Source organism: Anopheles cruzii, chromosome 3, assembly GCF_943734635.1.
Source record: "Anopheles cruzii chromosome 3, idAnoCruzAS_RS32_06, whole genome shotgun sequence".
Lineage (NCBI taxonomy): Eukaryota > Metazoa > Arthropoda > Insecta > Diptera > Culicidae > Anopheles > Anopheles cruzii.
In genome coordinates, this window is record NC_069145.1 from 78,230,781 (window position 1) to 78,255,548 (window position 24,768).

A 24,768-nucleotide genomic window follows, 5' to 3' on the forward strand; every position below is an offset into this window, starting at 1 on the left:
TCATTTAGCGATTTAACGATTTACTTTTAAATGGGGCGTGCGAGACATTTTCGGCTACATTTCGGTGAACGGCCAAGCATTCGGGGACACACACAACCCGTCGCACAACAACTGCTTGTAGTAGCGGTGTCCGGCATTGTGTTACCTGCTTTACGCCAATTACCCAACTTAACACGAACAGCTTAACAGACAACAGAATTACGGCTCGCCATCTCTCTCGAAGGAGGACTATGCGAAGAAGGAGTTGGAAATCAAATTACATAAACTTGTAAACTTAACAAATTGTCGCGCTAAAATTATTTGTTACGTTTTGTGTGCTCCCCGCTGTAACCCGCTACGTAGGCTTATCAATATAATTACAATCATAAGAATAACACAGACCCGTACGCGCCAAGCGCCATCCGCGCGCGCGGCCGGAAAGCGGGTGGCCTGCGAGAAGCGACAGAAGTGAGAGCGACGTAGCTAAAGAGAACTTACGGATTAGCCGAGCCGAGCGCGTGTTGATATAGTTCTAACGCGATCGCGCCGATCTCGTCTCCCCTACTCTCTCCGTGATCGCGGCATTATTGCGGCCCAACTGCTTTCTTGAAAGAGGAGGATAAATTATTGCACCGAGAACAGAGAACACCTTCTCAATGAAACGTGTCTGTGTGTGTTTGTGTATCTACAATGTCCACCCTAGATCCTATACACACCGGGTGGCCAGGAGCCGCCTGCCTATGATTGCCTTCCACTGACTGACTATCTGGTCGTCGTGAACACCTTCCCTCTAGAGGGGTTCGAGATAATATCACCCGACGGAAGAGGGACCTTCGCAAACCTCCCCCCTGGTGGCCACGGAAGGCCAGCAAACACTATCAACATTTAAAGGATCATAAACCACGTTCAGCGAACCACGGGACTCTGTGTGTTGATTGTATTGTATAGAGTCACTACGGGGCCGCCGCCCTACTGCTCTACGTTTCTGATATTCCGCCGGCCCGGGGCGTGACCTGGCGGCGGTTCCTTGGCGGCACGGGCCTCAGCTCAGTAGTAACCGTCGCGGCGTCAGTAGGGTAGCTGATTATTGTTGCTTTGATTAATATCAGTAGTTTCGTTAGTGTTATCAGTATCAGTGTTGTCGTAACCATTACCGTTAGCGTTAGAATTAGCATTATACTTATTGATGATTTTATTGTTGTGTGGCTTATTGTTGTAGTTGTTGTTGTTGTGTATGTCATCCGGCCCCATCCGGTTCTCGCCGTCAGCATAGTAACCGGTGTAGCCGGGTTGCTTCGTCGTCGCGGCCGTCGTCGTCGAGTCGTCGTTCCGGGCTTCGGATTGGAACGCAGCAATCAGCCCCGCTGCCCGTTATACGTTGCCTGCCGTTTTGGGGGGTAGTGTAGTGAAAATGAGTTCCGACAAACAGTGATCGGGAACCAGGTCCACCGGCGAAACACAAAAGTGGCTACAAAGGGTAACGAACTAAAACGCAAACGAACTTTTTCTTTCAACGAAATAAACACAAAACGGGATGTCTACAACTAAATTACGGATAGCATTAAACCAATAAATATCAGCATAAATAAAGCTCTCTCTTCGTTGACGATTCATTCGTTTTACAATAGTGTGTGTGGCTAGTGTTTCTCACTCTTTCTCTCCCTCTCTCTCTCTCGCTCGGTTCCCACTTGCGTCGGGATGGATTGCTGGCCATTGAGCATTACTATCGATCAGGGTAAAGGGGAACGGGGACCAGGGGGTTTACTATAATAGTACATAATAAGGCGACTTTTAGCACGGCAACTCGCCGTAAAGCAGATCGCTGGAACGCATAAAGAATTTACCGAAATTCTACTAATAACGGAACAAACGGAATAAACACGCTACTGTTGTTAGCTGGCGGCAAGGGAAAGGGCGGCTTTGCCCGTCTTACCGGACGATACGAACGGGCCGACGTAGTTGCTCGGGAACAGACCGGTGGTACCGTTCAGTTCCCCGCGCCACCACTCTGGTTCGTCGCGCCCGAGCACGCTGATGATGTCATCCTTCTCGAACGACAGCTCGTCATCGTTCAGTGCTTTGTACGCGTAGAGGGCTATGACTTTATCTGCAAAAAGCACACACAACGAATGGTTCGATCACATCACCATCGCCTGTCGCAGACACCGCGCGCTTACCGAGAATCGTTTCCGTTAGCTCCACTTTGCTCGCCGAAACGGGTGTGTTGCGGCCACTGTTACGACCACCCTGCAGCACCTTGACGTACGTGGCCGGGAACCAACCGATCTGGCGGCGCCTTCCCTTTGCCTACGAAAACACAGCCCAATTAGACGTCTCTCACCCGGCTGCCTTCGCCTGTCTCTTCTTGCACTGCGCCCTACCTGTAGTTCACCTTCCCACCAGCCGGAATCGGTTTTCTTCCGGATCATAATCAGCTGGCCACGCTGCAGTGACAGCTGCTCGGAGCTGGTAGCCTCGTACGGGGCAATCACCTGGGCCACCTCGCCCTTCCGTCGCAAGCTCGGTGTAGCCGACGTCATCGACATCGACGAGTAGCGTATGTTTTCCTCGTTACCGGTCGCAGCCGGCGGCGGTTGCGTGTTGATCTGCGACACCTCCGAGTCCGCCTCGGCCTGATTGCGTGCATCCTCCGCGTCCTGAGTGTTGCCACCGGTGGTCGATTGTTTTCGTTTCGCTTCCTGTTCGTACGGCGACTGCTGCTGCTGTGCCGGTGCCGGTTCCTGCGGTTGCTGTACCGGTTGTGCCGTCGCCTGCTCCTCGTACGCCATTGCTTGGTTACCGTTGACAGCCTCCTGCGAACAGCACAAAGCAATCGATTGGTTAGCAATCGTACGGTATTCGTGGGCTGTCCGACGCAGAGATCGTTACCGTTTCCTGCTTTGTCACGTAGTTTGACGGGAAAATACCGGTCCGGTTACCGATCGTACCCGTCCACCAGTCACCCTCCTTCTTCGACACCGCAATCGTTTCGCCCGCATCGAACACCAGATCGCCCGCTTCCGCCGATTGGTACGCGAAGCAGGCCACGTAGTACTCAACATCTCCGTTACACGTTGCTCTGCGAGAAAAGCGAAAAAACACGGATACACAGTTTTGAAACCGCACCGCACGACCGTACTGCTAAAACTCACTCGGTGTCATTGGCGGCAGTGTAGTCTACGGTGGCGGTGGCGGTGGCTGGCGGTGGCGCTACGGTGGTGGTCGCTACGTACGGGTCCGGCTCCGGCTCGGCGTACGCTATCGTGTCGGGGACCGCTTCCACCACGTTCAGGTTGCTGTCGACCTTTTCGACGTACGTTTCCGGGAACCAACCGGTATGGCCACCGATTTCACCCGCCAGCCAGCCCGGTTCGGCGTTCTGCTCCAGCGGTACCTACAACCAGAGCGCAGATGAGGCTTGGGGGGGGGTTCGACAATACAAGTTCCCCTCAACACTCACCATCACCATGTCGCCAGGTTGGAAGGAAATTTCGTCCCCATTGCGCGCACTAAACTCGTAGATCGCCCGGTACTTCACGTAGCCGGGTGGGGTTGGCAAGTTGTCGGCATTGGCCGGTGCGGGTGCCACTGGATCGTTGTTCGTTGCCCTCACGGCGCTCGAGTCCTGCCACGTGCTTCCCGTGTCCCAGGCGCTCGTGCTGTACGATTCGTTTTTGCGATTATTTTTCATCTCCAGAATCTGAACCAAAAAACAGAACAGACGGGTGGATCGAATGATTTATCTGCCACTCGATGCGGTCAGACCGGGTTAAACGTTTGCTCTACCTGAATCCGTTGCATGTCGTACTCGCCGTACAGCTTCTCGCACGAATCGATCAGCCCGGTCAGCTGGGACTTCAGTTCGGTCAGCTGCTCCCGGTTCAGGTTGATATCGCCCGATTTGCTGTCGATCTGCTGTTTCGTGTTTTCCAGCTTATCTTTCAGCTGCTGGATGACAATCTGTAGAAAGACCGGCCACCGGTTAGAGTCAACATCGGCATCCTCTCACACCTCTCACCTTACCTGTTTGTTGGTGAACTGCAGTTGGCTCTCGGTTTCGCCGGTCTTATTCTTGGCATCCAGCTTCGTCTTCTCCTGACTCAGCTGTACCAGCCGCTGGTTTTGCTCTTTCACCTTCACCTTCAGCTGGCCCATGTCGGTCATCTGCGTGTCGCGCGTGGTACGCATGCCGTCGATGGTGCTCTTCACGTTGGTGACCCCGACACGGGTGTCACAGATTTTTTGTGACAGTTCCTTGATGCGCTCGTTGAACGTACTCAGCTCGACGCCCAGTGCCTGGTTCTGGGCCTTCAGTTTCAGCACGTTCTCCTGCTCGCGCTGTCGCTGCTGTTGCATTTCCGAAATCTTCTGTGTTTCCCATTCCTGTTGGCGTTGCTTCTCCAGTTCTCTGGAATTCGTAGGGGAAAACAGCAGATTACCCATCGTGTCCCGTTCAGTGCGCGCGGATGTGTTGACTTACTTGCGCGCAAGCTCCTTCTTCTCCAGCTCCCGCTTCCGCTGCTCCTCTCGCTCCTGCTCCAGCTCCCGTTGACGCTGCAGTTCCTTCTCAATCTCCTGTTGCTTCTTCAGTTCCGCCTCCAGTTTGGCTTTGCGGATCTTTTCCTGTTCTTCGCGCTCCTTCCGCTCGCGTTCCTCCTGGAATCGAAATGAATATGAGTGGCAGTCCTCGCGAGACGGAAATCGTTAAACGCACTTGTTCCTTTTTCTGGATGTCCATCAGTGCTTTTCGGCGTCTATCTAGCTCCGCCTGACCCTTGTCGAAGTTCTCTTTGCGTTTGTCCTCGAACGAAGCTGAAAAAAGGGGAATGGGTGAGCGTAAGGCACTCTCTAAAGCCCCGATGACCCGATTGGTTGGCGATCCTGCGATCTTACTTTGCGGTAGCCCGGAAAGAGGATCCAGCTCCACTCCAGCTGCCGCGTGCACCGACGGGGTGCCTTGCGATGAAACGGAACCGTGACGCGAACCGACCACCGAACCGTGCCGTGAGATGGGCTTCCGGAAGGAAGGTGGAATCAAATCGGGCGGCAACGTGGTCGGTACCTTTTCACCAGCGGCCGCCACATCGCACAGGTACATGGCGAGCACGAACTCCTCGCACCCGAGCCGCCCATCGGTGTCCATGTCGGCAAGGGCCCAGATTTGCGCCAGCATCGCCTGCGGCAGCTTCGTCTGCACCATAATGTTGCGTGCCTGCGGGCCGGTAAGGTAGCCGCTTCGGTTGCGATCGGTCGTGTTGAAGAGCTGCGTGTACTTCAGTTTCGCCGGTCCCTTGATGGCCCATTCCAATTGTCCTCTGTGGGGCAAAAAGCGCAGGTATTAGTTCCGAGGTCGGGCAGTGACAGATCAGGGGGGTGAACTTACGGTGACTCAATGGATGGGGCCCGCTCGGAGATGGACATCGAGCGGGCCGGGGTTCCTCCGCCGGAATGGGGCGGTGTTGGTGGCGCCGGAACACCCGTCGAAGCACCGGCCGCGAACGGTTGTTGCGGTACGCTACCGAGAGGATCGATCAGTGGTTTAACGATCCCGGGCGGCATAGGTGGTGCCACACCGGTCAGAAGTCCGCTGATGAGCGGTTGTTGCTGCATTACGGCCGGCGGTGGTGGCATCATCGGAGCACCACCATGCACCATCGTGGGTCCTCCGGCCAGAAGCGGTTGTTGACCCATCGGTATGAGAGGGGCGCCGGTGCCATTCAATCCAGCAATTAAGGGTTGCGGAGGAAGAGCCGGTTTCGGTGGGACGCCCGACATAAGCGGAGGAACGACGGCATGCGGGACGATTCCTGGTGCCATGAGTGGTTGCTGTTGTGAGAGAGGGGCCGCCGCCGCAACCGGGCCAGTGCCTATGGAGCCGGACAACGATTTCAACGGATCCAGTGGGCTCAGACCGGTGGTTGGCGTGAGCGTTGGCGTTCCGCCGACGGCCGTTAGCGATGCGATGAGCGTTGGTGGCAGAGTCTTCGGTATTTCGAAGCCACGCAGCTTCAAATTTATCAGTTTGCAGGCGATGCTAAACTCACCCAACGTCATCCGGCCATCGGCGTCCGTGTCGGCAAGGGCCCTGTGGTAAAAGAGACGCCAAACGATTAGAGGCACCAATAGGGACAGAGAGGGGTGCAGCGAAAAATGACCAATGACAGATTTCGGGATAATTCAGAAAAAGGAATTGAAAAGATCAAAGATGGCAGGAAACAAAAGTAAGTCCGCGACAAAACTTCTCACCAACACGACTCACAGAAAACATAGTGAGCTGGATATCGACAGCCCAAAAAAGCTGGCGAATGTCAAAATACCCCTTCAACAACCACGTGTTCAGCACACAACACACAATCCTCTGATGAGTCACAGAGACAAACAATTGCGTGTGTGTCCTCGCTGTGTAAACCCCTTTCGTGAAGGGACTGCCATGCGAAAGCGTCGCCAGAATAGACATCGCTGAAAACGTGAAAATCTCAACTAGACACTCTCCTCTTCTAGTAGTCTTTCAAAGAGAAGTTGTTCAATAACGTTCTGGAGATTTACTACTAACAATATCGAAAAGACTTATTTAGTCGGTTAGGTATCCTGTGGACTGGAAGTAATTTTTGATCTCTAGCGATCGATCTTTTCGCAAAAAGCCAAAACTAGAAGGAAAATGTCATCAGGTTACTTGGATCATTTGATGCTTTGGAAATGGTATGTTATTGCATTGTGAACTTTAGTCGTTTTAGCAACCAGAAAGCAATCATCTGCGCAACTGAGTGCCTGGGAAGCACACCGAGAGGTTTCGATAAGATGCCTTTATGATTCGTTACTTCTTCACTTTAAAGGACACATTGCCCACTGGCCCATTAGTTAAAGAAAGTGGGTCCTCTGTTCGCTGTTCGTTATGTAAGCGAAGCAAAGTCATGAATGGATGGAAAGGAAACGGTTGCCATGTTCACCGTACGCACACGGACGGACACACATGCGCGCCCGTGACCACACTCGCTGCAAAACAGGAAGTTGTTTGGTGTTTTTGTTCCTGCGAACGGAAAAACTCCCACGGTGCCGTAGCGCGCGCGCTCACTTACCATATCTGACCGAGTATCTGCGGCGGCAGCTGACTCTGGAGAAAGAATCCTTTGGCCTGGCCACCGGTGACGACTCCGTTGACCGGTTGCAGCGATTTAAATTGCTCGTCATACTTGAGCCGTTCGCGCGACGTTATCACAAACGGATCGGCTGCATTCATGTTGGTTGTGCTGTTATGTGAATGATATCGGCAGCTAGCTAGAACCGGGCGCCGTGCGTCTGGCGGGCGTTCAGAACGGCAACACCGCGATAGCTACGACGGTCGCCGAGAGCCGAAGGGGGCGGTCGAAGGACTTCGGTTCGAAGCGGGCGCTCGCTAGCGTAACTCCGCTCCGCTTATCTATGTTTGGGGCGGCTGAACACGATAAGTGACGGGGCGGGCAACAATCACTGCACAAACTGGCAACATTGACTCGCGGAGTTAAGAAATCTTCGACCGCTCTTCGGAAGTTGCTAACGCACGCAAAAAGGGCTCGATTCCGGTTGGTATTCGAAATCGAAAAAGCCCTACTCTAGCAGTAGGCGGGGAACATCTACTGTATGTTGATTTTAGTTTTTTAACACTACCACTTTGTACCGTCCACGAACGATTCACGGCCAGCCTTGGTTCTCACATTCGGTGCTGTAAAGTGGTGAACGAAAAGGAAACGACTGAAGTCAACTCGTGATCCTGTGTGGGAGGCAGTTTCTGGCTGGTAGTATTTTTATCGTAAAAAGGACGGGAAAGGACAGGCGGCGGTACACGGTCCATTAGTCCTGCGCTCAGGAGTGGCGGCCGTTTTGCACAAACCGCACACACAGAACTCACAGAGAACGTTGTATCGATTACTTGTCCACACAACTGACTGACTACTGACACGGTGGCTGGCTGGTGGTAATTTGCAGTCCGCGAAGGAAAATAAACTAAATCTATTGGTGATGGTCACCCTGCACTCTAGCCAGAGAGCATTGCCAGGCAAGAAAAGGGCAATCCCGACGGGTACTTTACGGGACCCAGTCCAGGATTATCCCCTGTTCTTGGCTGGAATGCTTTTTCTTTTTTTCCATCCGCTGCCTCCAGTAGTAAGCGGAGCGCGGAGAAGCCAAAGGATCTTGTACGATTTCTATTTCTTTTGCACAACTTTTTCTCTTTCTCTCTCCCGCTCTTGGTGGTTCTTGTGCTCGCTCTCACGTATACACAGAACGCACTACCTCTCTCTCTCACGCGGGTGCACTCGCGTATCGCCGTTGTCTCTTTCTCGACCAAAGGAACTCATGCTCTGACGCGGGCAAAATGCTCCATCGTTTTCACTCCTGTTTTCACTCGGGCGCCCGCTGAATAGGTCATAGAATTATTGATTATTTTTGTCCACCAGCAACCATCACAATTGGTAGAAGTTCAGATTCGCTAGCCCGAACGGAATTTCGATCGGAATTCCGATGCTTCCATTTCACCGAGTGCGCGTTGCTGATCGCGGGTAGATATCCGATGCGAGAGCTCTCGCGAAGGCAGTCACTGATTAGGATCCTTACAAAAACCACACCTCAAACGGAGCACCCGAACGAAAGGTGGGCCTTTTGCTGCCACCTACAGACACTGTACACTGAGGGCTGCAAAGGCAAGGCAAGCCTTTCGGGCGACGGTTATCAGCAATTATGACTAACTTGCACTGTTCAGACGCCCGAACGACCTACGGATGCGGGACACAAACTTTTACAGATCCGTTCGCCCTGAACTACGTTCCTCTCCGAAGAGCAGAAACGACAAACGTCAATTCGTTTCGTTACCCAAAAGTGATGGACAAGGACAGAGGGATACTCGCTCGCGGTACCGCGTTGACAGATAGTGGCACATGCGTGAGCGAGACAACACGGCCGTCGGTGACCACTCACAGCAAGACACTCTCCATGAGTGCTGGCAATCGCTGCCCATGCTGTCAGTTTCGACGAATCGAGATTTAAATTATCCACTTTTAGGTTGTGTAGCAAAACTAAAGAAATATGTTTACGGTAGACATACCCAACGAAACAATGCACATTTTCTTTACAGCGGGAAAACGAAGCTTATTTTCAGGTTAACACAGTTCATAAAGGGAAAGAAACAGCAGGCCCGGCACGAAGGGAACTAATGTTTTCTCCCCCACTGTAAATGTAAGATAATAATCACCTCAGCTTGGTTTTCAAGCAAGCGTGATAGCTCAAAACAAAACCAATAACATTTTACTGAATGTTTATACTCTCCTACTCCAGTTCGAGTCGCGTTTTGATGGAGTCGTTTCGCTGATCAAATCATCGATCGATTCAAATCGAATAACAGACGGATAAATCGTAAGCAAATCCTAAAAACACAAGTTTCGGCACGATGAGTCGACTTTTTGTTATATCACCGAGCTGTGGCTTCGTTAAAGTGGCACAGCATTGGGAGTAACGGATGCTTAAAGGAACGACAAGCCGACTATGCATACGAAAGGATGCCGGGTGTAATGTTTAGTCCACTTTTTCACTTCGGTTTCGGTGTAATTTGAGTTTTTATATAATTTTAAAATGGTGGTTTGATTTTCTGTAAAAAAAACTGTCTGTAGCAATTGTTGCATGCGAAACGAATGGGTTGAGTAGTAGCGGAATTTCATGGCATTCCCGTGGAGTTCGAGAGCCCACTTGAATCCGCGACCATTTCAATCCAGCTTCAAACCGGCTTGTTTTGGTGACTGCGGAGTTTAGGCTTGTGTTTACTCACAGAGTTCAAGTGTATACCAAGATTCTCCAGAATCTACCAGAAGGATGATGTAGGGCAGCCATTTGTGAATCGTGACTCGAAGAAATTGGACGCCAAGCCACCAAACCAAGCCACTTAAGCCTATATATAAGTGTTTCAGCAAGTGGCGTCGCTTCACTTTCGAACTCGGTGCATCACAGTTCGGGCACGTAACGCGCGTCTAAGTGCATAATCGGTTTATTTTTGCTCATTCACCGCATCTCAACAAAACTAGTTTGTTTCATCAGCCAACATTTCGTCAGCGAGCAGTGACTAAGTGTGTTTTAAACAGTTTTTGGTGTAATTTGTACAATACAATGGAGAGTGCGTTTGAGCATCTGACGAAGTTGAAGATCAGCGTCTCGGTCGCTGATGCCGCGTCCTCGGAGGCTTTCGTGCTGTTTAAGGCCGATATTCCGGCCAATTTCGGCTGCCTCGTCAACCTGGTTGAAGAACGCTTTTTGGAGTTAAAAACCTCCAACAAGGGTTGGAAGTACTTCTGGATTGGTAAGTATTCTGTAAGCCACTTCCTGTCCCATGAGTCACCGCCGCGTCGGTTGGAGGAACTTTTGCTGCGACGCAATACACGCAGCATCAAGATCGAACAGCCCGAGGGCGCCCGTTTTCGATGCATGTGGCCCTTGACGACGCGTCGGTTCCTCGGCCCGATTTCTTATGACCGTCTGGCGGTTGACTGTTTGATAGCTTTTTGCTTATGAGTTTTGTGCATTCTCTCCTTTCACGCTCCGTACGCCAAGATGAGGACGGTGACGAAATCGTCATCGCGCATGATGGAGAATATCGCGGCTATTTGAAGTCGATCGACACCACGCCGGCCGTGGCCCGTATCCATGTTCGCGTCTCGGAGCAACCGACCGAGAAGACGGCCAAGCGAACGGAGGAAGCGATGACGGCACCCAAGCCCGATGATCGTCCCGTGCATAGTCGCGTCGTGTGCGACGTTTGCGATACCATAATCATTGGGCATCGTTACAAATGCATGACCTGCGATGATTATGATCTTTGCATGCGCTGCGAAGGGAATTACCGCCACAAAGAACACATCATGGTGCGTCTCCCCACGCCGGACATTCACGACGGGCATCGAGCCTATCGTATATTTGAAAAATTCCGAGGCTTAGTCGGTAAAATGACGCCGCTGTTGATGGTCGCCGATGAGTTCGTGGCGGGCGAGTGCGAACCGGACGACCAGGGGCCAGCTCAAGCGGCCTGCGAACGGGCAGAATGCAACGTCGAGAAGCGCCCAGCATCCAAACGCTCGTCGCATGGCAAGCGAAGGTAGGCTTTTGTGTGCCATGGCGCCCTTTTATGGTCCCAACGTGTCGTTGCGGAAGCAAAAATTGTCTAATTATGAATTCTCTCTTTGCCGGATCTTTGCCGTGTAGCACCGAGACGCGTTCGGCTGGACGTGAGACGAAAGACTCGAAGAACGAGAAGTCGCCTTCGTCGTCGTCGACCAAGAAGCGTGAAGCAAAGGCCGAAGATCGCGAACGAACCCGTGAGCAACGTTCATCGGGCCATGCCCAATCCGCGGAACCACCACTCGCCGGTCACGGGGGAGCTTCTTCCAACGGCCCATTTGCGGATTCATCACTCCGCTACCCACGTGCCTACCGAGAAGCTGCCGACTGGGCAGCTGCTTTGAATTGCCCATACCCGACCATGGACGAATACCCGGAAACTTGCTATCCCGCACGTTTTATGCCCTTCGTTCCTCCGCAAGTTTCTTCCAACACGAAGAACTTTCAACCACTACCACCCTACCATCCGTTTTACTATGGCAATCCAAATTACGCAGCCATGTTCGAGCCGTACGTGTGTGAGGGCCCCAAACAAGCCCACACGGCTCAGGCCGCCGGACCGTCGGGTCAGCCACCACAACCGGAGAATCCGGCAAACGTTCGTGCGCAGCGTCCTCGCTCGGAAACGGAACCGCGACCGGAACGTCCGGCTCGTTCGGACAGCGGGATCCCGGAGTCGGGAACCGGCGGCCGCAACCGCGCTGCGCCACTGTTTAACGTACCCGAGTTTCTCAAGAACTACGTGACGCCCAATGACTATGTGACCGGTGTTCAGCAAATCGCCGAAACATTTGCCAAAATTTTCGATCCCCTCGGTATGACACTTGACATTCGCCCGAAACCTGCTCAGACCGCATCGGCTCGGGCGGCACCCACTACACCCGCTGCTGGTAGTGAGCCCGCAACTCCGCCCAAGCCGGCCCAAACGCAAACACCGGTCGAAGCGAAGCAGGATAAAACGACCGAAACAATGGTGACGTCGAGCTCAACGGTCCACATTCAAACGGTGCCGGAGCAGAAGCAACAACGGAGCAAGGAGATGGTGAGTGTTGCTGAGGAAGCGGTCCCCAGTGTGTCTGGGACAGCCAAAGCGCCGCCACCGCAGGATGTCGCTGGGGATGAAACCGATGAGGATTCTGTCGGATCATGGGACAACATTGACGGGCAGGAAGTTGCGCACGGCGACGATGACACTTGCGAATGTGAAGCTCTGGACAAATTATCTGAAAGCATTCGCGAAGCAGCAGAGCAGATGGCCAACTCCGAGGGATTCTCGAAGAAGGATTCCGCCAAGAAATCGCCAACCATCGAAGACGCTCTCGATGACGATGATGAGAAGGTTGCGACCACCGCCGTGAAGCCACCGAACAACCCGGACCCATCGCACATTTACAGCGCTCGGCCGCACGTCAATCATGCCATCCACACGATGATGACGATGGGGTTCAGCAACGACGACGGGTGGTTGACGCGTCTGCTCGAAACCCTGAACGGTGACGTTCCGAAGGCTCTCGACATGCTGCTGCAGCAAACGCCTCGTTCCTAAGCTCACGATATGATACGACAAATTTGACTGTTTTTTTTATCAATTATTTTCTAAACTAACCGTTTGCTGTGTTTGCGTGCCTTTTCGCTCATGTTTGTTTAACAATCATATTTTTTAACCAACCGCGTTCGCTTTCCTTTTGTGTGCCTTTTTTGCTCATCGATTGATGAATTTGCATTTGTCTAACAATCATTTAACAACACAAGACCCTGACGGGTCCTGAGCTGCATTCTAATGGTACCCGTGTACCCTATTCTTCTTTATTGGACGCTTTTTCGTGCGTCGAACATATAATCCTAACACCTTTCCTTCTCTAACTACCCTAGAGAAAGTATTACGGGAAAGGTAATAATCACAATAATAAACCAAAACAGGCGTAGATGGCAGTCCCATCATCTCCGATGTTGCTGGCCATTTTTTGCCATTGTTCTTGCATGCATAAAGAAAAAAAAAAAAAAACAAGTACATATGCAATAATTTGCAAGCCTATTGTGAAACCATGTATGACTTGGTGGATGAAAAACAATAAATGTTGACGTTGGTCAACGCCAAAAAAAGAACCATTTTGTGTCGGCTGGAAATTTTTCGAAAGAAATACTACGCTCCACTTGCGTGGTCGTCTGGTAGGTTGTTGTTTCATCGGTTTTTATTCTCCAGTTGCTCTAGTTTTAGTTCTCTTTGTTTTCTCGCTTCCTTTTTCTACTAACGCATCGCACGCATCCTTCGTACGCACACGCACGCAGAAGGGGTTCCTATTTGTGTGGTTTGCATTCAACTCAGTTGGGGGGGGAGTCCTTGTGGTACACTCGCTTTGTCTATTGCTACCGCCTACCTGTCTGTCCGTGTCTCCGTGTCCATTTCTGTGTCGCTTCATTTCTGAGCGCTGTTTGTTTAGTGTTTCCTTAGCCCTCCGTTGCGCCGCGCCTTGTTTGTATATTCCATTTCGCGCGACTTCAAATAAAAATCAACACATTCACGCAAATTTTCTTAAACACTAGAGAAAGGAAGGAGAAAGGGAATCGGGGATTGAGGGGGTGCAAGGGGTCTTCTCTTCTGGCGCGCCATCTCTCTCTCGCTCTCTTGCTGGCTGGCTTTCCTCACAGTTTCGCACGCACACGACGAACGCTACTACAAAATTCCCAAGAACTACGCTAAACACCGTTATTAGCCTAAAGATGCTGTGTTTTATCGTCTAAAGTGCGCTGCTTGTTTCCGTTTAACAGAGTTTTCTCATTTTTTCAATCATCCGGCCCACACACACACACACACACACAGCTACGTTCGGAGTAAGAGTAATATAGCTACAAATTGGATGCATTGCGGTTGATAAGTCAAAAACATGGTGCATAGAAACAATCAAACGGACAGTTATATTAAATAAAGTCTCTGTAATGCTCAGTTAGAGAAGCGCAATGGTAGGGATTTTAATGCTTGCTGGTCTGTTCCCTGTTCCCGGCATCATGAATTGGCTCCTGAACCAAGAGGTTCAGGGAAGGAAAGTGGCCGAAACAATCCGATATTCGTACCGTGACGTACGGAGCAACGTGTTCACAGTTAAATGTTTGTTTAATTTCGCAAACCTTTGCACTTTCCACAGTGAAAATGGGAGGAAAAATGTACGCTGCGATAGGAAATTCGCGCAAATCTACCTTAAACTATAAACCTCTTCGTAGCAGAATCTATATCTAAAACGTGAGGGAGCAAAAAAATACGGGTCACTCGAATACGCAAACGAATGTGCCACACACAACTGCAACTGTGGCCGAGAAACCAAAAAAAGCAAAGGAAACGCAGGATACGAATGAAAAGTTTTTTGAACTTAGTAAATTTGCTCTTAGTACATAGAGAATGTGGCAAATCCTCGCCGAAACACAGTAGCCATTGGCTGCCTTTGCCTGTGATGGAGAGCAAGGTTTTTTCGCTTCGCACACATTCACTCTCCCGTTCAACGGTGGGAGCTAATATATTTGTTAAATTATCAAAAGAATCAAGATCCTGAGTGCGATATCCATCTGCGAAACGACGAAAACAGGACAATGGAGTAAACTACGTCGCAAAGTGACACACAAAAGTCACACGAGCGAATGCCAACTTAGATCGCAGTATGCGAGAAATTTACTTCTTCATTGCCATAACTCCTTTGACTCAGGGCTGCAAGCCCTCAACTAGGGGCGCATTTGGGTTCTTGTTGCGATTTGTTGTTTCGGCCTAAAACAGAGTTTCTCCGTTCGTCGTGCATCAAATGGACGATGGTAGAAGTTAAGTGGGAATCCCTAGTAGTAGCCTGGCAAACATCTTCTCTCTTCGCATGCCTTGCTCTCTCTTTCTCTCCGCGTCTCCTTTCTCTTACCATCTTCCGCTTACGCTTTTATTCATTCCCCAGTGCTTTTCGGTGCATTCTAATCAACGCTTACACACGCACATGCTCCTTTTACACGCACACGCACACATACACTCGAGCGCATCTCATTAACACAACACACACCCGCCCGGTTCCTCTCGGCGAGAGAGGATGGGATTCGCAAAAGATCCTCGGTTCGCGGTGGATTTGCATTAGCAAACAACGTAAAAAGAAAATTAAAACTACGCGTACTCTCTCTTTCTCTCTCTCGCTGTCTCACTCTCTCTCTCTTTCGCTGCCTCTCGATTTTCGTTCCATCCCCTTCTGCCTGTCGCCGCCTACTCGTCCTGCATATCCTCCGGCATTTCGTGCGGATTCAGCATGCCGGGCACCGCCATCAGCATGCGGCGCTTCTCCTCCTGGATCTTTTTCAACTCCGTTTCGCGCTCCTCCAGGTACAAGTCGGAATCGTCTTCTCCGGTGACTTCCTGCAAGACACAGCACGCAACAGAATGTGAACGAATGAGTGGTCGCGGAAAAGGCAAAGCGTGGTCCGTCCGTCACCTACCTTGATTTGGATGAGGAAGTCCCTTAAATGCTCCTTAAATGCGTGCACATCCTGATCGAGATTGAAGAGGCCGGTGGCGAAAATCTTGATCTGGTTGTCGGTCAGATGGCTGAAGGCGGACTTGAGCAGCGTCGCCACGTACTCCTGGATGTTGAGCACGTTGTCGTCCGAGGGCCCCAGCTTCACCGTGATGCGACCGGCCTCGACCAGCGAGAACATGTACGCGAGTATAGTCGCGTGATTCTGCAGGCTGGCCGTGTGCGACGTGTCCGTCACGACCGAGAAGATCTGCATCAGGATATCGGTGTAGTACGTCTGGTAGAAGCTCTGCGCTGCCTGCGGGTGCTGTTCTAGGTTTTGCAGCATCTGTGAAGGAATACATTCCCGGGGTGTGATTAGATTGTTCTCGATTTACCCCCGGTTGGTCTGCGCCGCCTGCCGGGCGCCTCATACCTGCATGAGAATGTTCAGACCCGTGTCGGCCACATTGCGCATCGTGTGCTTGAACGCCCACACGATCGAGTCGAATACGAGCTTAAACTGTTCGGGCGGAATGCTAAGGAACGCTTTGAAGCAGTGCATGTTGACCGCCTGCAGCAGCTCGTAAAAGTTCGTACGGTGCTGGGGATAGTCTTCGAAGTTTTTGTTGATCATCTCCAGCGTACAGTCGAACAGGGCGTCAAAGATCTTCGGTATCTCGGGCGTGATGACGGACTGTAGCCGGTTAACGATCGATGCCATCGTGCTGAGCACCAGCGGCTCCCGTGCGTTGGGAACTTTGGTACGCTAAAGGGTCAGAACGCAAGCGCAGAAGCAGCGCAACGAATTATTCGTTTGTTCAACGGACGCGGAATTCTTCGCGGAACCTACCTGGTAGTCGTATAGAACGGCTTCCAGCAACGGTGGAATGAAGTTGTCCATAACCATTTGCGAATCGTTCGACTTCCAGACCCACTCCGAGATGAGGGTGAGCGTTTCCTTCTTGACCACGTGCATCGCCTTGATCAGCGGCTGATTGTTGATCGCCAGTCCGTTCACCGAGATCGCTTGCGTGATGTTCTCCGACATAATTTTGTACACGTTCAGCATATCCAGGTAGATGCGCCCGAGCTGGGACACGTACGAGTGGCCGAGTGCTTTGCAGGCACGCACGTTCGTCTTAAGTATGCTGCCAAGCTGCTTCACCGCTCCCATCTCCTTAAGGATGTCCACATTTTTGGTGGCTTGCGAAATGATATCGTCCCAAACCTGAAAACGCAGCGACGATGTTAAAGACACTTTCATCGTGGACCATCGCAGTTTCCGGTTGTACTGGCCGGCCGCACCCCGCTTACCTGATTCGGCAGCATCATATACTTTTCGATCAGAATATCTTGCTGCATCTGGTCCGCCTGGGCAGATATCATGTAACCGACGGCTTCATAGAACGTGTGCACCTTTAGAAACGCGAATAATGAAACATTTGAAAACGATTAACGAACCATCGTGTCGGGCGTGAAAGCGGAATCCGTACCTGTTGAGGTTGTAGATCACAAATGATACTGCTCATCGTCGCCAAAATTTCCTCGATGAAGGTACAGGACTCGTTCGGCTGCAGTTGCACAAAGTGCCGGCGGCACTTGAGCGCAATCTTGATGAACGTATCACAGGCCATGTCCTGCACACCGTCGTGCGTTTCGTGCATAAACTCGAACAGCTTGTTTACGACCGTCTTGAGGAACTTCCAGTGGGCTCGCAAAAAGCGCGGATACTGCCCGACCACGTACATGATGTTGGATGCAATGATTGCCTTGTTGTCCTTGCCTGCAGGCAATTGATAAGTTAGTTCCCATTCGGGGCATTCCCACCTCTGACACACCATTTCCACCGAGCTTCTTACCTTTCTTGTGCTCGCACAATCCCAGCAGCTCCTTGATGACCGTCACCAGGAAGCGCTTCTCGTCGTCCTCGAAGAACGCCCCGGAGATGGAACCGATGGCCCAGCAGAGCGTGTTCAGGTTCTTCCACGAGAACTCCGTCCCATTGACCTGGTTGTTCAGTTTGTCCGTCATGATGCGTTCGGTGTCGGCGTAGTCGAGATGCGTCAGGTAGACGAGCGTTTCGCGCATATTCTTGTACAGATTAATACTGTTCGTGTCCTTCATGAACTCGCGCACCACCTCACCGTTCTCGTTCTCCACCACCAGCACCTCCTCCGGCTTGGCCATGCGCGAGATCATGATGTAGCGCACCTTGGACAGAATCTTGCAGTAGAAGGTGCGCCGTTGGCTCGAGGTGTACGCCTCCTTGTACAGCTCCCCGGTCAAGCTGTTCCAGTACTCGAGGCAGATTTTGAAGATTTCCACGTCGTCCACCTCGGAGATCATCACGAGATACTCGAGCGCCTTCAGCACCACCTCCATCGTGTCGCGCTTCTCCACCAGTGTCGCGTGCACGCGCAGGAAGGTGCATAGGAACATGGCCAGGTTCTGCACGAAGCACTGCTCGTCGTCCGAGCCGTTCATGTAGATCTGGTTCATGTTCGTGTTGGGCGGTATCATCGTCTCGAACTGCTCCATCGTCTGCTTGAATAAGGCAATGAACACGTGGTCGTAGTTGGGCAGCTGCAGACCGGCAATCTCCGACAGACACTTGATCGTGATGTTGCGGAACATCGGTATCGTGAGGAACCGGCAGACGAGCATGTCGATCAGCTTCGTCTCGAAGATGTAACCGAGCGGGATCCAGTTGAGAAACTTGAGCAGCGTCTCGAGCGTGGCCGAGATGAGCGGCGCGTTCAGCGAGTTCTCCAGCACGAACTGGCAGAGCGTGAAGACCTGCGCAAACTCCGAGCAAATCGTGTCCTTCAGGTGCTTCGCCTTCGTCTGCGTGATCTGGCCGGAGCAAAAGTCGAACACCTCCTCGCTCAGCAGCTTCAGGATGATCATGTTGTTCTGGCACAGCGTTTCGTTCGTCTTCGACGCCCCGACGATGTCGCTGATGAACGTTTGCCAGTTGTTTGGCCACTCGCGCTTCAGAATCTGCACCAGGATGATGTTCAGCTTGTTCAGGTATACTTTGTTCGCCTCCATCACGGCCGGGTCCTGCGACGTTTTAATGATCAGCCCCACCACGTACTTCTTGATGCCCTCGCACTGGTTGCGGGGCAGAATTTTCCAGCGCGTCTTGATCACCTCCTCGAGGATCTGCAGAGCGTAGAATTTGGTCTGCTGGTTCTGCGAGTACTCCAGTATGCTATCGACGCGCGTCCACGCGTCCGGATGCTCCTTCAGCGTGGTCAGCACCGTCTGGGCCAGGCGCAGCTGCTCACCGGTGCTATTGTACAGACAGCCCACGATGCTGTCCAGCAGACCGATATCAAGCTTCTTCGAAAAGTCCAGCAGCTGGTTCGCCTCCTCGAGGCGTATCATCGGAAGTGCCATGATCCTTTCAACGTTAGGCCCTATCTATTCACAAGTTGCCGGGCTCTCTCTCACACACACACCCTCTCTCTGCCTCTGTGCTCCCCTCGTGTGCCAGGTGATGGAATTCTAGTTTTTAAACAACGCTCGTACGGGGACCACGCACTCACACTCGGACAAGGTTCTGATGGTTCCTTTTATTCGCCTTGGCAATGATAGTTGGGAGTTCTCAACAACAACAACAACCACGGCACACGACACTGGCTCCCGTACAATTCGCAAACACGACGAAACTCGCACACATCGGAAACTATGCTTCCTGTTTCGCTTCACATTCACACACTCGCTGGCATACGATGTCTCCAAAATAGGACACCCTGCAGCAGGAGAGGTGTGTCATTGAGGACGCAGCGTATCCGTTGGCGGGAACAGCAGGCGGAAAAGAAAGAGAAAAGAAATATACGTTAGAAAGGCTGGTCCTTGTGCGAAGGTCTGTTTTGTTGATACGAGACATCTTTAAACATTCACAAACTTCATTCATCTGTTAGCTTCATCAAAAGAACGCATACACGTCCGCTTCACATGCACATGTTTAGGCTTTCGTAGCGTATCACACTCACACAATCATCACGCTCGGTTACATCGATCCCACCTTGGCCCTGGCGTCCTCTTTCGGGAAGTGCGTGATGTTTATTCCACACACCACCGGTACGACGGAAATCAATCGAGGAATCGGAGGATCTGGCTGCTGTTGGATCGGTTGTTGGATCGTTGGTGGTGGTGATGATTCGCGAAGGGGGACTTTTTTGGTGGGATGGAATGGAATTCGTGTTCGACTTGTACTAACAGACCCCTGATGCAGTTCTAGAGTTGAGGATCAACAGAGAAAAGACACAAAAAACGACGCGGATGAGTAAAAGAGCAATCAATACACGAGCGATCGGTTGATCTCATCAGGCAAATGGAGTTGATACGAACGAAGAAAGGATGAGACCATGTGGGTGGATGTGTTTTGCTACGAGGCAAGACATTCTAAACGATCCATGAAGTAATGTTTTCGATGTAGTTAAGAGAGAGTGGAGGGTTCGAAAATTACCATGCGCTCAATCGCTCGTTTATACCGAATTTCAACACGCACCCGCATTCGCTCTCAACGTATCTCGCTTTCGCTCTTGTCTCTCTCTCTTTCTCCCGGCAATCAGAATAGGTACGGTACGGGGCCTTCCGGACGTCAGTTTGTTTATTGTCTAACGTCGGTGATGATCCTTTGTGACAAGCGATGTTTATAGCAATTGGCCGGGAGGGTCGTTCATCAGCCGGTGCTGCTGCTGTTTGGATGGATGCGACGTTCAAGATGTTTTCTTACGTTGTACATTACCCTAAAAGGACACACAATCTCTCTCCCTTTCGCACATTCACTCCTTCACGCACACACACGCACGCACGCACGCACAATCGGTTGCTACTATGGGGCGATCGGAGCACGATCGGAGCCCCGAAACACACTACAATCTTCGCTACTGATCATGCTATTCCCGAACGCGCGCCTCTATTGGGTACTGGCGCGCAAACACTCAAGCCTCACACACACACTCGCTACTCGTTTGGTCATCGAGGAGTGTTGCAACACACCAGTAAAGCACCGATTAATCGGCACGTACACACACAACACATACACACCCACGCACACCACGATCGCGCCGAACGATGACGACACGACGCGACGCCAATCGGCGGTCGCCAATCTTCCGCGATGATGCTAACCGTGGACAATGTGCGAACACCGACGACGGCGGCGGCGGCGGCCGACGACGACGACGACGACGTGTGGGTTCCGGCTCGCGGTCACTGGAGAGGAAGGGTTCCCCAAACGTTTGGCTGTTCAGCTTTCCAGTCGCTGCAGGCCGGCAAGTCCTGTGCTTTGGTGTCGCGACCAAAATCCGCTCGATCGATCTCCACTCACTCTCTTTAGCAGATGTTTCGCTCTTCAACCTCGAATAACGCAAAGGGCTCAACATTCACCAATCCTGCAAAGAAAAAGGCATCGCATAATGCACGTTAATATTAACAACAATTGTGGTGGTCGTAACAGCAAAAAAAACAACGCCAAAACAAACTCTGTGTAACAATACCGAAGGAGGATCGCGCGCGATCGCACACTTCTCGTAAAGGAAAATTGACATACCGCTCTATTTCAAACGGCTGCCATAGGTAACTTAGTAAAATCATTTCGAATAATGTCGGATTTGAACTCCAAGCAGTGGGGGCATTTTAATTTGTCCCAATCTCGACCCTCATTTCGTTACCGACGTCATCAGAAAAGAGAATAGTAAACAGCGCACGATACGCGGAAAGTTTGCAGCGAACCTCGAGGAGCAGGAGTTCATAACAACGGTTGCCTTCAAAGAGCTGCGTGCCCCATGGCAACGAGGCCATCTTTGCACTACTACAACTTCCAATAGCCCGGCAACGACCACAGCGCGCGTCGCCAACTTTGAGCCAAAGCTACGTTGCCGTGAGACACACCAACGGATAATATGATAAACGGATGATGTCGGTGTCGATGGTTCATAAACTCGAAAAACGCGGACAAAATGAGAAGGAAGCTGTGTGGAAACGCGCCCCCTTTTGCCATCTGGAGGGTTCTATTGCTTTGAACATCTAAGAAAATAGGGAAAGAAATGCAGCACAAAAGCGCGGCATCGAAGCCACAAACCCAGCTGAACGAAACGGAAGCAACGGTACACACGATAACTCACAAAGCAACCTTGGAAACGTACAAACTAAATCTCATTTGTACATTACGTTGTAGAATTGTTGAGAGTTTCGAAATTGTTTACGATCATTTCGCCTAAGTGCACTTGATTCGTGGTTGATGAAACTTTAGACTTTGTCGCAAATATTTTTTATATTGACATTTTAAAACAAGTTTTACTCATAAGCTATTATGTGGGATCGTTTTTTCGTGGCAAAAAGTGATCACGGCTCTTGGCATGGAAAATGACGAGCTGATAACATTAATGAACACATCAAAAGCAACACCGAAAACCGTTTTGCGGCGGCGGCAAGAGAGCAGAACCGGGCGCGAGACAACGGTACGCTTTTCGTTATGCATACAATCTTACACCGAGCAAGAAAGGGAGAGAGAACATATGCTATTTCTTTCTAGCATCAGGACTCACACGGCTGCGGCTGTCGCCCAGTCCAGGTGGTCGTCGCAATGCTTGTACGAAGATGGAAATGAGGGAACCCTGCCATCGCACGAATCTCCATGCGCTACCCCGAAAAGTAGATCGACATCCGGGAGATTCCGACGCGCCGTTTGAGACCTCCAGCAGCGCACAGAGCCGAGACGCGCGTCGGACCCTGGAGGTAAATTTAACAGTACGGTGTCAACAGACAGCAGGGGACGATTCTGAGGAGTACAGAGCGGCGCGGACCGCAGCAAACATACCTCATAAAGCGCAGAAATTGCGCGCTACAGCAGCATACGCGGATGCCTTCATATCGTTACAAGACTCACGCACACGATGACATGTATGCGCGAGTGAGCGAGAGAAACGCTACACAACACAGTGACGTCTGAGTTTCGCGTTCATTTTTTGCGCGTTTTTGTTATTGGCATTCATTACCGTTCAATTCTACTGTTAAAAACCAGGCCGGTATCCAATAGAAAATTGTGTATTCATCAGTAATGACGAACGGTGGTCATAAAAATGACGATGATAGTATAAAACATACTTCGCCATGGAACTTACACAATGCTACATTAGTAAACCCATGTAAGGAACCGCGTTTGTCACAAATATCTTCTTCTCGTTACAACATATCTAAAAATAGATGAGTGTTGCGATTAAAGGGTACAAATAAAACTTCCATAAGTGATTCGTTTTTCTAGTGCTTCAATGGATGCAGCATTCTAAAAGCGATCAGCAAACACAACAGTACTGGGTATGATGACCCACAAGACGAACTTCTCCCTCGCTGTCTCTCCCTTTACCTATGGTAGGTGCGATTTTCTTCATTTTCTTTCCTTCCAATCAACACACACACCGCGACACGCTCGCACTACAATTCGCTGCACACACATAGCGACAGTTGCGGACAACAGTTTGCTCTCTGCTCTGTTTCACTCTTTTACATTCGTCCTGTCACTCTTCGGCTGCTTCCCGCAGCTCAGGACCTTTTGCATCGTGTATCCGCGTAGTACTTATACAATGCTATCTTTAAAAAACTATTCAAGTCACACACACACACACACATCGCAGCATACTTTTCCAGAAACAACAATTCACCGATCAAGCAAAGCTTTTTGGGGGGTCCTAGTGCCATTTTGTAAACGGCACACAGTAAGCATAGGAAAGAGGGATTGCAGTGAACCTAGAGAAAGCCAAAACCTTGGACGATTAGTTTTTGCATCATACCCCAACGCAGCACTATGCAGTTTTAGACAATGAAACTAGCCAAAACAACAATTACGGGGTTCATTTCGTCAAGCATTCTAATTTGACCTGCCATTATACTGACAGCCATTTTGGGAACGACACAACGCGCCGTGCGTCGGCCAGCGATGGACCGTTTGGTTCGGGTAGTGGGCAGAGATTGTGCTACAGATTGTTTTACTGGACACCAGCGCCCCCGTCAAGTATATTTAAATTCCAACCTTGTGTTTTTTTTGCACCGCACTACCTTCTCACTGCGCCCGAAGAACCGAACGAGTTTGGGGATAACAATGGCATCGATCGAAAGAGATAGTTTTTGGTGTGCCGCCGATAACTCCATGTCAGACACACGCGAGGTTAACCGTTCGTCTTTCGCGCATCGTCGCCGTGAACCACACACATCGAGCGTGAACCTAACCTCCAATAATGGCACAACCGCTGCGGGACGACGTAGAAACCGCAATTGCTACTACAGTGGGCAATTGTAGCCTGCTTAAATCGCTCTGTATCACCGACAACAGCAGCTACTCATCATGTGTTTCGCCAATTTCCGAATACGCTCCCAAAGATGAATTGTTTTCCAATAGAAGGACGCAATTACGACGCATCCAAGTAGCCATTGGCGCTGTACGTTGGTGTGAGCGCAGATGGAAACATTTTCGATACTTTCCGTGATCTTTTTCTCTCACTCTCTCTCTCTCGTTTTGCCAACCATCAGAGCCAACGTTTTCCAGACATACTTTTTCCTCCGATCAGGACACTCCACACACCCGTGCACACGAATCTATCGCACATGCACACACATACACACGCGCACGCACACTGAAAAACGTATCCGAGAACAGAGTAGGAACCTCGAGAGGCGTGATGGAAACTTTTTCGGATTCCACTTTAACCTTCCTTTCCCCCCACGATGGAACGGATTCGCTTTCCCGTGAACACATTTTTTCGTGCAACGAGGCACAGGTTTCGCACGTTTGGTGGGCAACCATTGGTAGCTTCCTGCCGAGAGCAAGCTACGCACGGAGGTCACATTTTTTCGTCATCTTCCATCGTGCGGTAATCCCAGCGCTCTTTGCACTGTGTGGCGTTACCCTAACCCAATTCGTGGGGGGGAAGCGCACATTTGCTGGTCGCTTTCGTTGCGGCGTCACCTAGCCCTGGTTTTAACACTTGCCGGGCTTTGCAGAGTCGCCGACGCGACGAAATATGCTACATTTAGTGGTGAATTTGATGAAATACCTTACGTTTTTTCAATTTCCGTGACCAAGTCAACAAGAACGCATTCACTCACACACCGATTCGCAGTCACACAAAAAAAGTCAGTCAAAATCCTGAACGGCTCCCGGTCACAAACC

The 24,768-nt window shown here is 51.0% G+C and overlaps 3 protein-coding genes across 3 annotated transcripts; 1 reads left to right on the forward strand and 2 right to left on the reverse strand.

Moving 5' to 3' along the window:
• Window positions 1-1,541: 1,541 nt before the first annotated feature.
• Window positions 1,542-7,216, reverse strand: LOC128275316 (intersectin-1). Its single transcript, XM_053013779.1, has 14 exons — window positions 7,056-7,216; window positions 5,757-6,064; window positions 5,363-5,465; window positions 4,873-5,294; window positions 4,694-4,791; window positions 4,460-4,635; window positions 4,003-4,387; window positions 3,766-3,939; window positions 3,440-3,679; window positions 3,132-3,373; window positions 2,869-3,058; window positions 2,361-2,792; window positions 2,157-2,286; window positions 1,542-2,086 (listed from the first exon to the last, which is right to left on the reverse strand). Exons 1-14 carry the CDS (start codon window positions 7,214-7,216, stop codon window positions 1,872-1,874), a joined length of 3,276 nt encoding a protein of 1,091 aa, XP_052869739.1. The 3' UTR covers window positions 1,542-1,871.
• Window positions 7,217-9,814: 2,598 nt separating this feature from the next.
• On the forward strand, window positions 9,815-13,176 carry LOC128271269 (protein ref(2)P). The gene is made up of 3 exons (XM_053008721.1): window positions 9,815-10,297; window positions 10,549-11,089; window positions 11,197-13,176. Exons 1-3 carry the CDS (start codon window positions 10,108-10,110, stop codon window positions 12,656-12,658), a joined length of 2,193 nt encoding a protein of 730 aa, XP_052864681.1. The 5' UTR covers window positions 9,815-10,107; the 3' UTR covers window positions 12,659-13,176.
• A 114-nt stretch (window positions 13,177-13,290) lies between these two features.
• On the reverse strand, window positions 13,291-18,990 carry LOC128275021 (exportin-1). The gene is made up of 7 exons (XM_053013393.1): window positions 17,447-18,990; window positions 17,081-17,370; window positions 16,902-17,003; window positions 16,438-16,815; window positions 16,021-16,353; window positions 15,568-15,933; window positions 13,291-15,487 (listed from the first exon to the last, which is right to left on the reverse strand). The coding sequence occupies exons 1-7, from the start codon at window positions 18,987-18,989 to the stop codon at window positions 15,338-15,340; spliced, it is 3,162 nt and encodes a 1,053-aa protein (XP_052869353.1). The 5' UTR covers window position 18,990; the 3' UTR covers window positions 13,291-15,337.
• Window positions 18,991-24,768: the final 5,778 nt, after the last annotated feature.